General features: G+C 44.4%; 1 protein-coding gene across 5 annotated transcripts in view; it reads left to right on the top strand.

The window, feature by feature from the left end:
- Window positions 1-2165: 2165 nt before the first annotated feature.
- The window catches only part of TCP11L2 (t-complex 11 like 2), a 39330-nt gene continuing 28740 nt past the window's right edge, over window positions 2166-12755 (top strand). For 2 of the 5 annotated variants that reach the window (XM_066263493.1, XM_066263531.1), the window contains exons 1-2: window positions 2216-2780; window positions 11034-11226. In XM_066263493.1, coding sequence (XP_066119590.1) covers window positions 11070-11226 — 157 coding nt within the window. In that variant the 5' untranslated portion in view covers window positions 2216-2780; window positions 11034-11069. Of the gene's footprint in view, window positions 2781-10753; window positions 10901-11033; window positions 11227-12755 lie in introns of those variants that run through there. The other 3 variants (XM_066263512.1, XM_066263503.1, XM_066263521.1) reach the window with 3 other exon arrangements.

Consider the following 12755-nt stretch of genomic DNA (forward strand, 5'->3'; position numbering starts at 1 on the left):
ACCTGCTTTGACAAAAATTGCTTCCTTGTGCCCTTGAGAGTTACATATTTGAGCTTTAAAATAAGCGCCATGCCCAGGGTCAACAGCTGGTCATTCAGGTGGATTGGTCAACTTTCTTGACTCATGCTCACCTGCTCCAAGTTATGTAATAGAGCAAAACAATACTTAAGCTCCTACAAAGCTAAGAAAGGAAGCAAAGCTGCAATGTGTCATTGTCAAAGTGTCCAGAAATTTGAAGGATATTATTGGTTAAGCTATTACAGAGATTTTAGGGTATTGATGGCAGTTGTCATGTGGTGGTTGTTATTTGGGAAGATTAAAATTAGAGGCATCTGTTATCCTGACTGCTGATTACAACAAACTGTATGGAACAACTTAGAAGAATAAGGGCGGCAATATAATTTTCTTTTTAATCTCTTGATTTGTATCAAGTTGTATACTTTTAGAGAAGGGAGGAGAGAATGGCATAAGGCCGAGGCCAGGCAGGTCCACATTGGATCTGGGCAGACAGTAGAGAAACTGCCAAAATGCGTTGGGCCATTCCTGTTTAATAGATTCTCGCAACGGCAGACGAGCACACAGGAGAAAATCACTTCTCAAGCAAACAGCAAAAATGGCCCCTTACAGTGGTGGCCAGGCAGTCTGCCGTCTGCAACCCGCCACCTGAGCGCCAGCCCTCATAGCCTTACATAGATTATACACAAGTGTTTACACATGCTCACACACCAATCAGGCAAAGTTCTTCCAGCTGGTAAATCAGCGACCAAGCCTAACACAGCTGTTTTTCCCACAGAGATGCAAATGCATATTTATATAGCTCACCAGATAAGTTTGTTCAGAGGGGTTTGCCAAATAGTTTTAATACCTTATGGAGTGCTTTCTGTGTCCATTTCTAACAGCTTCACAGGTGTTATCTCATTTCATCCTCACAGTAACCCAATGAGACAGTTATCATTGTCATCCCCATTGACCAAGATCAGTATGGGCAGTAAATGTCAGAGCCAGTGTTTAAACCCAAGATGAGCCCCTACTACAACAGTGAATTATTCCATCCAGGATTAACTGGTTTTCAACCATCCTTTAAAATGTTGCCTGATTGGTTCTCTTCTAGAACCAATTTTGCCTCCATAATCCAGACATGATTTCAGCACTAAATAAAAATACTTCAGCCTATATAAAATTAACTTACATTCCTGCATCAAACTATCTCCTAAATAACACCAACATACCCTAGGCATAAGATAGAGTGATTTTCATGCGCGTGGCTAGGGGAAAGATGTTTCCGTGCACCTTGAAGCATGCCTACAAGTGCTGAGCGGTAGGCCTGAAGGCACAGAGCCCATCCTAACACTGCTTATTTACATTAACCAGTGTTGAAACTTCTCCCGGATACAGTTAGGTGCTGCCTAGAACCGTAGATGCTTTATCTCTTGCATACACACAAGTTTGCTCTTCAGAGAGCCTGTGTGGGTGTGACTCCCAGGAGTTAATCGTCTAGTGCAGCCATATGCAAATCTGGACCCGTGTGTATGTGGAGATGCAGACACGGTTGGTTGCTGCTGACGTGTGTGGAAACGCACTTGCCACGTTGTCCATTTGGCTGTCTCTGCAAGTGTGGTCGGTGTGACAAGTGAGCACCCAATTTGGATCTGCCCGACTAGATGAGAGGTGTTACGGTAGCAAAAGTTCCACCCGCGGCCGGGGAGCTTGCAGCAAAGTTCACACGCTGGTGCGTCCCGGGGGACTGCAGTGGGATCGATACAGCCCTTCCAGAGCTGATCCACCCGCTGCTTCGCAGAGCCCCTAGCTAGCTCCCCTATTCCGCCCCGCCTTCAGCGCCCCCAATTTGGCCCCGCCCCCAGCGCCCGACAAGCCCCGCCTCCAACGCCAGGAGCTCGGGGCTGCACTGCTGCCCCAGTTCCGTAAACACTTCTCTCCCCGCCCCTAGATGTCTCCGGACTGCACCACTCTCAGGCCGCGGGGGGTGGCTTTCTCTTTAATCCGAAACACCTTCAATTCAGGCTCTCCTCGGCTTATTTCATCCAAACATGCAGAAATATGTTCTGAATAAAGTGAAAGCTGTCATATATCTGCTTGCGGATCCTGGAATGCCCTGGATTCCCTTCTCTACATGCTGCCTTTCCCCCACCCGCCGGTCAGGCGATGGTCAGGCCGTGACTTCCCCCTTAGAGTCCCTCCCGGCCCTTTAAATACCGCGTGGAGGGGACGGAGAGGCTGGGGTTGGTTGGCTTGGTGAGTTTTCGCGGTGTTTGTGCCCGGCTGGGTGAGGGGGCACCCAGAGGCCCTTTACCCGGGTTCACTCAGTCGCCTTTCTCCTCGGCCTGTCTCCGCTCCGGGCACTGCCTGTCTGTTCCCGGGGAGGGGTCGCCGGCCCTGAGGTGAGGGGCCGGGCCCGCTGATGGGGATACGTTGGCTTTAGGGCTGCAAGAGCGTCCCTGCCCCATCTTAGAACTCAGGCCTGGGAGGCCGGGGGCGGTAAAGCCCGGTTTCTTGCCCCCCCCATCCTCCTGCTTCACATCGAACCGCCGTCCCGCGTGGGAGCGGGGCGCGGGCGCCGAGTACCCACGGCGGGAGTCGGGGTGGCCGCGGGCTCCGGGCCCCGCAGGCAGCCGGCGCAGCGGCTGGGCCGCTGTTTACATCTCGCTGGGCCGGAGCCAGCGACCGCTCAGCGACCGGCTTCCCACCATCTGGGCTCCGGGAAGGGGCATCTTGTTCCCTGCGACCCCCCGGCCCGGCTGGAGTGGGCGAACCGGACCGTGGTGAGTGCCAGGCGGGCTCTGAAGCGTGTGTTTGGGGTTTGTTGCCGGGGCGTCTCTGGTAGTCGGCTCAGCCTCCGCCGTCCCCTCCCCCAAGGGTTTGTTTTGACAGGAAACGTGCTGCTGGAGGGGAGCGGCTGCGGGAGGACGTGTGGGGTGTGGCTCTGTGTGTGTGTGTGTGTGTGGGGGGGGGGGGGGGGGTAGTCTGTGCAGACTCCGGTTTGTCCCCTCGGGGTTACCTCGTTAGGGGAGAGGCGGGAAGTGCCAGCCAGTCAGGCCGGGGGTCCAACCCCTGGCCCCTCAGGGATGGCTTGTGCTTCCCAAAGCTTCTCCAAGTCTTGGTGGCACCACTCAGGTTAATAGTGCTGATTTGAGGTGGCACGTGGACGAACATGACTCTGTGTTTTTGTTAGTAGTAGAAAAAACTGTTCCATTAAATGAGCGATTTCACAATGATATGAAGTCTCCTTTTAAACTAAGTGCGCTTAAGTGAAAAACCTGGTGAAGATAAAGAGAAGCTACTGAGAAATTAGTGTATGTGTGAGGATGGAAACAGGTGTAAAGAGTGACACTCAAATGACTGAAGTTTGGGAAATATTGCCTTGGCCGGTTGTCCTATTACCTTTATCTTGAAGAAACTAGACAAATTGTCCCTGTACCCAGTGGGCCCACCAGTCCCCAAGTTTCCTGTGGTCTCATGATCTCCAGCCCAGCGACCTTTCTCGCTGCTAACTGCCAACCATACTGACGTTACAACGTTTCCCCTTTAGGAGGCTCCCTGCTTGCCTTTTCCTCTTGCCTCCAGGGATTTCATACATCACCCTGCCAGCCCAAAGAGGTAGCCTGACTTGAAGTGGCCCAGGGCTAAAGATACTCAGTCATATGTGGAAACAGCTTCCATGCCATTATGTGGGGGTGCTGAGGGCCCCAGAGGGCACAGGTCCTAAAACAGGGCAGCCAGTGGTGGGAGGAAGAGTGTTTTCAAGGTTGAAAAGTGCCTAGAAATCCTCTCTGATGCTGTCATGTTATGTGTAGTGTGAACATCTGCTGTTTTAAGTCAATGACTGGCTCGTTGACTTTTATCTAACTCTCTGGTGGCTCTAGTTTGATGAAGATCAGTATTCTCTAGATGAACCAAGCAAGCACCTTTCTCCGGTCTGTGGTTTTTGCTTTGCTGGGGGTGAATAACTTTTAGCACTGCTGTTTGGGACTGATTCTAAAGCAACATTTTTGCAGATGTTGGAGATTTTCCACACCATCTGCAATTTTTCTTAGAGCCCAGTCTTAGTCCTTGGACTCCTTGCCCTTTAGAACACCTATGTGAATGCTTGTCCCGGCACCTGACCTTGATTGGGTCTTCAAAGATGAAACCCACTAGATATTTCTTGAAATTTCTTTTTGGTGACAGCCTTAACTGGATGGGTGTCATTTCTCAAGGCACTGCTGGATAATCTGAACAATTCACTTCAAAATCTTTTTGATTTACACTAGTTGTCACTGGGGATTTTGCAGGGCTTAAAGAATGGCTGCCTGCTAGAGGGTTTTCAGTCACTCTAGTGGGGTGGTTGAGAGTTATTTTGGACAATAGACTCTTTCAGTGATGTCCTTACTGGTGTAGTACTTGAGCAACCACCCTGGGGTAAGGTCAGCTTGCTACCATATGTGCAGATGTTCACATGGTGATAGGTAGATTGAATTGGCAGAGTGGGAGTGGAAAGAATGAGCAGTCACCAGAAAACGTGGGCTTTAGGGATCCACTGACTGGATCTGAGTTCTGCTGCTGCTGTGAGTCCTTGAGCAAGTAAATAATTTAACCTCTCAGCCTCAGGTTCTTATGTGTAAAATAGTCATAACAGCAGTTACTTTAGTTAGCAATGTTATAATGAAAATTCAAAGAGATAAAACATTTAAAGCACTTTTCATTGGGGCTGGGTCATAATAAGTACTTAGTAACCATTAGCTTTGTTATTATTTGCTATCAGTGAGCATTGAAGAGTGGAAAGATACAATGTAACTGTGAGTCTTGGCTATTTTGAATGTGTTGAATTTCTAAGGCACTGGGAATTAGAGAAGGGAGACATAGCTCCTTCCTGGAAGCTACTTAAAATTTAGTGAGGAGACAGATAATGCAGAAACAACTATAGTACTTTAAGTGACTGCATAATGAGAATGTAAATGATGTAAGGAAGAAGAGAAGGAAAGTCCAAGTTTTATGAACAGGAGTGTGGCTTTATTTGTCCATCAGCAATACTTATTGAGCCCTTGCTTTATCTCAGGAAGAGGTCTAAGCTCTACGTGGCTAATTTAGAGGGAGTGAATGAGGATATTAGGGAACATGACTTTGAAGTCATAACATTTCGTTTCAAATCTGAATGATGACAAGGAGCCAATCATGAGATCAGGGAGAAGAATGTCCCAGGAGGAAGGACTAGCAGGTGCAAGTACTCTAAAGTAGGAAGTTCGGCTTGTCTGAGGAACGCAAAGAAGGCCATCATGTCTAGAGCAGGAAGGGTTAGTGGGAGAGTGGTACAGGGTAAGTGGGCAGAGGCCAGATCACAGAAGGATTATAAAGCAGCACCAGGAGACTTTTTAGGAAAAAAGAAACCATCTGGAGAAGAACTCTCGGGTGATTTATTTTTCCTCTTTGGAAGGCCTCTGGCCTATTTCCTGTATTATTCTCTTGGCGCTGTTTAAGAAGGACCTTGGCACAAGTTTGACTGTATAGAACTTTTGTAATAGAGTGGTATCTAAGCTGTCATTTAGACTTGAAGTTTCAGTTAAGTATGTTTTTCTTTTTTTTTAACCCTTTGCTCAGAAATAATTTCAAACTTATAGAAAAAGTTGTGAAAACAGTACAAAAAACTCCCCATTGTCTACCTTTTACTTATATTCACCTATTAATATTTTGTTCCATATGCTTTATTATTTTCTCTCTCATTTAAATAATTTGAAAGTTACATGCATCATGGCCCTTTACTCCTAAATGTGTAATCACAGTACATTTATTAACTTCAGTAAATTTAATGTTGTAATACGGAGGTAGATCCCAGTGTTGTGACAGTGTTCTCAATTGATGCAGTAATGTGCCCACTCCCACACTCTGATACAGGATCCAGTCTGGGATCATCTGTTGCACTCACTGTTAAGTATCTTTTCATCTGTAACATATCCTAGCCTTTTGTTTGTTTATTTGTATGACATTGACATTTTGGAAATTCGTAACTTCTTTTTTTATGAATTTTTTAATGTTTTATTTATTCATTTTAGAGAGGAGAGAGAGAGAAGGTGAGAGGAGCATGAAGCATACACTCCCATATGTGCTTTGACCAGTAAAGCCTAGGGCAGGGGTCCCCAAACTTTTTACACAGGGGGCTAGTTCACTGTCCCTCAGACCGTTGGAGGGCCACCACATACAGTGCTCCTCTCACTGACCACCAATGAAAGAGGTGCCCCTTCTGGAAGTGCGGCGGGGGCTGGATAAATGGCCTCAGGGGGCCGCATGCGGCCTGTGGACCTTAGTTTGGGGACACCTGGTAGGGTTTTGAACTGGTGACCTCATTGTTCCAGGTCGATGCTTTATCCACTGTGCCACCACGAGACAGGCCTCATAACTTTTTCTAGTAAGAGCAAAATAATAGTTAATAATCTATCACCAGGAGCTTAAGTACTTGACATAGACTATTTAAATTAATCTTCACAACAATTAAAACCAATCTTTCTTCCATCTGTTATGAAATATCAGGTCTCTGTACCCATGCCCTCCCCTCTAAAATATCAGTGTCCATTCTGTCATTCATTCATTCACTTATTTCAACAAGAAATATGTGTCTGCTGTATCCCAGTCTTTGACCTTGGAAGGAATGATATAATATTGCATTTATTATTAAATATGGAACACTCAGTAAAAAAAAATGTAATTATTTTTTAATAATGACTCACTGTAGTATTAGAGGCCTTTGCTTGGAGTCCTCTTCTGTTTTCACCTCTGACTTGACCTTTGGCCCCTGAGTAAATCCTCCAGGTTTGAGAAGTGATGTTCCTGAAAATTGTGTGGTTTGTATGTGAGTTGCCATGGTGAAGGTTAAATAGGTCTAAGTTTGCTGATACGAGAATCTAACTTTCATAAAAGAATCAGCCTGGTTTTATGACCACTTGTTTAAGAAAGAATATGGAATAGTTTTAAAAGCAATCTAATTACCCTCAATGTCTTTTTGAGTCAAGAAACATTGTCCCCAGATGACTTACATAGAAACCTGAGACCAAGAAAGTAAGAACAGACGTGAAGGAACCTAGAGAAGACCGTTTACACTGGATGGGACACTTGCCTTCAGTTTTTAGATTTCAAACCAGTGTAAGAGTTCTGCCCTAGGTTAACTACCAGTCTTGTTTATCTGTAGGAGAACCTGCTTTTATCATCATAGGATAACACTCTTCTTCCCTCAGAGTTTGTAATGCCTAAAACGATGCTGATGATAATAACAACATAAGCAAATAGTACTAATAATAGCAAGCTCTGTATCCTGTTTTATGCTGTGTTAGACACTGTTTCAAGCACTGCATACATTGGTGTGAGATTTCATTTAGTCAGCCCTATAATTTAGGTAATATTAGCAAGCCTGTGTGAGGAATTGGGCAATTTCCTAATAAAGTAACAATGGACATTTTGGCTTTAAAGAGAAGTTTCTGCTTAGAAGAAACTTCTGCACTAAAGCCCAGTGTGTGCGGAGGCTTCTACCAACTGAGTTTCTAAACATTTTGAAACTTTTAAATTTCCTATTGCATTCCCTGTACTAGAAAGTCTCCCTTCAGTGAATTATTGGAAGAAAGCGTAGTTGTGTGTTATTAACTGTCTGCTGTGAGCACATTTAATTTCTCATAACCTCTAGTGATGCCTCATGGAACTCTAGGTTTATAGCATTTTAGCAGTTTCTAGCTGCAAGGAAACTTGTAACTGGCCCAACCTGCTTAGCAAAGTGAGGTGGAAAAAGCAGATATGATGTGCAGAAAGTCACACAGAAAATTAATGACAGGCCCAGGCCTCATATCTTAGACTTCTAACATCTAACTTAGATCTTTTATTTCTTCAATCTTTGTACCTTGCTGCCTTGTTAAACACAATTTAAAAACCGATGAAGTGTGTTGTACAGCTGCAGTAGAAAAAATGGACAGTTCATAAATTCTAATGGATGAATTTATGGTTAAGTACATCCAATGGATTAATGTATGAATTAACCTAGTTCATAAATTCCAGTGAACGAAAGCTTTTATTCACCTTTCCTTGGAAAAAAGGCCAAAGAGAAATAAAAGCAGGCCACACATAGCACAATGATTGCAGTGGAATGACTGAAACAAAATGATAAAAGTGGAAACAAGGTTTAAGATATTCAAATAAAAGTGTGATATGGACCAGGGAATAGTGCACTTAAACCTAATAAGGTAGGTTTCTCTGTAGGTTCTCTGCTCCAGTACTTGAACTTTGGCAATACAGGCCTGTAAATGTGTAGTGATATCAGTTTGCAAATGTTCTGATTGAGGCTGCACCAAATGGGATTCAATGATTTCAATTGAGCTGACACGGAATAAATACTTGTCACATACCTGACACTGGCAGTAGACAAAACACAGTCTCAGCTTTACTAAGGAGAGTTGGAAGTAGCAATAGGGGAAAATTACTGTACAAGGGACTAAGCACTGTCATAGAGATACAGGAGATGTGCTGCAAGTGTACAAGGAAGAGTGCCCTTAGCACTGGCCACAGAGTAGAGGGAAAGCTTCCTAGAAGAGGCAGCGTTTTCAAGAAGTGCCATAGGAGAAGTAAAATGTTATTAGTAAAGAGACAAGGCTAGAGGGAAGGGCAAGCATTCATTCCATTTAGGATCAGGTTTGGCAGAAGGGAAAGGATTAGAGCAGATACTTTCCTTTTGTCCTTCCCCCTCTCCCCAGCAGATGAGAGTTAAAGCTCAAGTCGAATCCAGTTTGCATGGGGATAAAGGAGGTTATTTCACCACTGAGGATGCAAGGGCTTAGGGCTTTTGTATAGCCCATGTTCTAGGTGGTTGGCCTGGGGACTCTAGGAAAAGGTTGCTTCCTCGCAGCTACACTGAACTCCTTGCCCTTTGGTCTGCAGAGGCAACCTTCAAGTTACTGGTTTTCTGTTTGGGAAAGCGGTGGGCTAAGCCAGGGTACATTTCTATGAGTAGCAGGTCTGAAGAAGTTTCTTTAGGTAAAGCCAGGTGCAAATGACCTTGAGCTTTTGACCCTTTACAAGTCCCCTTCAAGCCTATCTTCGCCTCTCCCACCAAGAGATAAAAAGTGGCTCTATTTCTCTCAACAAAGGCTAGATTCCCCTTAAGTCCCAACCCTGCCTGCCTTTCCTTTCTCAGGTTTCCTTAGCACTGCCTTGTTTTGTCTTTTTCTTGTCTTCCAGCATCTGGCACACACAGTTTTAGGTAACTGGACTTGAGAGGCATGAGAACAGGGTCCTGTCTGTTTTGTTCACTCTTACTTTTCCCAGTGCCTAGTACACAGTAGGCACTCAGTAAATATGAAAGGAATCATTGAAGAAACTGTACAGGTATTTCTAGGCATACTCTGCATAGTTGTGGTTCCACATTCTGGCAGCTTTAAAAGCTCTGTGTCCCTCATTGCATGAGCTGGTCCAGGGTTAAAGAGACTCTGAACCCTTTCTATCATTACTGTCCATTTAGGGGTTGAGATGCCTTTCTCTTCAAGCCCAGGTTTCCCCTCAGTGTCAGCTGGCACCATACTCATGTGAAGGCCAGTTTTCTCATGGGCCTGGCTGGGGCTCCTGGGCTCGGGCCTGGGCAGCCTGTGTGCCCAGGATCTCCTTTCTAGGGGGTGACTGGGCCAGGTGCCCTGCCCTGGGAGGCAGTCTGCTGTCCCAGTGACAGCACTGAATGTAGAGGTAAGGGACTTGGCTTATGGCATCGTTAAGTCTCCTTGTCCCTCAGAGTCTGTCTCCCCAGCCTGTGACTCAGGATCTTCTGGGCCTGTTTATCCATTGGGTGGTAGTGGGTACTTTGTAAATTGTCAAGTACAACTCAAATATCAGGCCTTACTCTTCCTGTCACGGCAGTTCACCAGAAAATGGAGAAGAAACTAAAGACCTGCCAGTCAGAGAGGCTCACAGACAACTTATGAAGCTGATTTCAAAAATACTTGATTTAAAACAGAGACGTAGAACGTTAACAACAGCTAACATTTGAGTACTGTACTAAACACTTTAAGATGAATCCAGCCTGACCAGGCGGTGGCACAGTGGATAGAGCGTTGGACTGGGACACAGAGGACCCTAGTTCGAAACACCTAGGGTGCCAGCTTGAGCACAGGGTTGCTGGTAGCTTGAGCATGGGATTATAGACATGATTCCATGGTCGCTAGCTTGAGCCCAAGGTCGCTGGCTTGAGCTAGGGGTCACTCACTCTGCTGTGGCCGTGACCCCCGCCACTCCTTTCTCAAGGCACATATAAGAAAGCAATCAATGAACAACTAAAGTGCCGCAATGGAGAATTGATGCTTCTCACCTGACCTGTGATGGCACAGTGGATAAAGTATCAAACTGGAATGCTGAAGTCACTGGTTCAAGGCTCTGGGCTTGCATGGTCAAGGCACATATGGGATTTGATGCTTCCTGCTCCTCCTCCACCTTTTCTCTCTCTCTTCTCTCTAATAATAGAGTCTTTTAAAATAAAAAGAATTGATGCTTCTCATTTCTCTCCCTTCCGATCTGTCTGTCCCTCTCTCTGTCACACACACAAAAAAAAGATGAATCCTGTTTCATCTTCCAGTAATCCGATGAGATTAGTCTTTCAGCCCAGTTTTACTGATAGAGTAGGTAGTTCAGTGACCTCCTCAAGGTCATATAATGAGACTGAGCTTCTAACCTGGGCAGTTTGACCACAGAGCCCCACACTCTTGCTCTTACATTCCTCTGTTTTCACAGCTCTGGGAGAGAGATTGTGTTCTGCGCTTTGTTTTTTAAGGATCCATTATGACTGAGACTCCACATTCACACTGAGTCTATTCCAAGTAAGGTCACACCTATGGCCATAGAATCCTTTATCTGGAAGGCAGTCCTGAAAGCTGAGTGATAGCCTGGCTGGGTAAGCATGAGACCTTCTGTGAGAGCCTTTCGAATGCTGTGATACATGTGACATGATGTTCCCACCGAGGAAGCATCAGCATCACCGGTAAAGTACCACAAAATATTGACCCAGGATCTATTTGTCTCTGCAGGTACTATCTCTCCGCCCCACACTCAAGTGACACACGATGCCCTTCAATGACGAGAAGCAGTGTGTGGGTGAGGACCAGCCGAGCGATTCTGATTGTTCCCAGCTTTCCGAAAGCATGGCTTCGCTCAGTGACTGTGAGTGCTCCGGGCAGAGCTTTACAAGTGACTCCTCCAGCAAGTCCAGCTCTCCTGCTTGTAAGCTAACTGGGGAGCAGAGGCTGCGGGAAGTGGGGCGATTCTAGACATGTGTGTTGGGTTTTACAACTAAGAATTGACAGATCCGAGTACAGACATCCCCTTCTTTCCATATATATCAGAATAGCGCTGCAGAGGCCTTGCAGCTAGCTTGGCCAAGCTCTCAGAAAAAAATAGGCACTAAAGATTTCAAGCTGCCCATTGTTATTTTCATCACTGTGTCTGGTCTGCTTTGGTGTGACTATAAACCAACCCCACCTGTCTTTCTAAAATAGTGCAAAACCATTCTTTGACATCACTTCTTGGCCCACATTCAAGGATAGATTGAAATTGGTCTTTTCTGATCATTTCTGATTTATATTAAAGTCCCAATTCAAGGGTCATGGAGGAAGTGAAATACTCTAAAGATTTCCTGCTGATTTCAAAAACTTTGTTGTGCAAATCAGTTCAGAAAAAGGACCCATGAGGAGAATTACTACACTAAGGGAGTGGCAAAGAGTTAAGAGTGGCCTCAGTGAAGGGAGACATCTCTTTTCCTTTTACTCTGTGTGGAAGTTAGAGATGTCTGAAAAAGGTGCATTTATTTGTTTTTTATACTTTTAAATTGGCATTTTGTATAGAAAATATAACATTTAAGATGACAAAATCAAATGCAGCAAAAAGCAACTCAAATGTTTTATAATATGATCAAATGCCCATTTCAGAAACATTTGTTCATTTGCATTTATTTAAATTTCTACATTCTCATTTTTAAAAATTGGAAAGTTGTATAGAGAACTTACGTATAGAAAAAACATTGCCTGTATTATTGCCCAAAGATGGCAGCTGGCAGTGCTTGGTCATATCTTCGTTCTCCATATAGACATATGTGTGTGCATTTGTGTGGACTCTTCACTTAGTATTATAACTAAAACACTTGCTCATGATAATATATTTTTAAAACATTGTTTTTATGACTACTTACTACATCAAGTGAATATATAATAAATTTATTTAACCATTGATTTGTCACTGGACATTCAGTTTGTTTTTTTCTTTTCTTTTACAAATACTGTTTTATGAACATCTTGGTGCACAAAGCCTTTCTAGGAGTTCCTTCAATATAATTGGATTATTGGACCAAAGGGTATAGACAGTTTTAAAGCAATTCTTAATGAGACAGAGAATTGGCAAAAGAATTTTCTAGCAGCCATACAGCTTTCGGTGCCTTTTTTTACCCTTTATACTAAGTATAGAGGGTTGGTGCCTCTAAAAGGGCACCTAGGAGCACTGAAGAAGGGTTTTACTAATCCTGTGTATCACCATTCCTTCTTCTTCCTCCTCTTAAATTCTTTAACGTAGCAAAATATTGCTAGTCAGTACTGATGTTGAGGTAATGATTGTTAATTAATAGGAGCTAAGAGAACCAACAGTGGTTTCAAATGGACCTGATTTATTAAACATTTTTTAGAATAATCTTTAGAAATAAATAGAATAATTTTCCTTCCTTCTGAAAAGTATAAGCCTTTCAGATTTGTTTTAATTACCTA

The sequence above is a fragment of the Saccopteryx bilineata genome, chromosome 1 (genome assembly GCF_036850765.1).
Source record: "Saccopteryx bilineata isolate mSacBil1 chromosome 1, mSacBil1_pri_phased_curated, whole genome shotgun sequence".
Taxonomy (NCBI): domain Eukaryota; kingdom Metazoa; phylum Chordata; class Mammalia; order Chiroptera; family Emballonuridae; genus Saccopteryx; species Saccopteryx bilineata.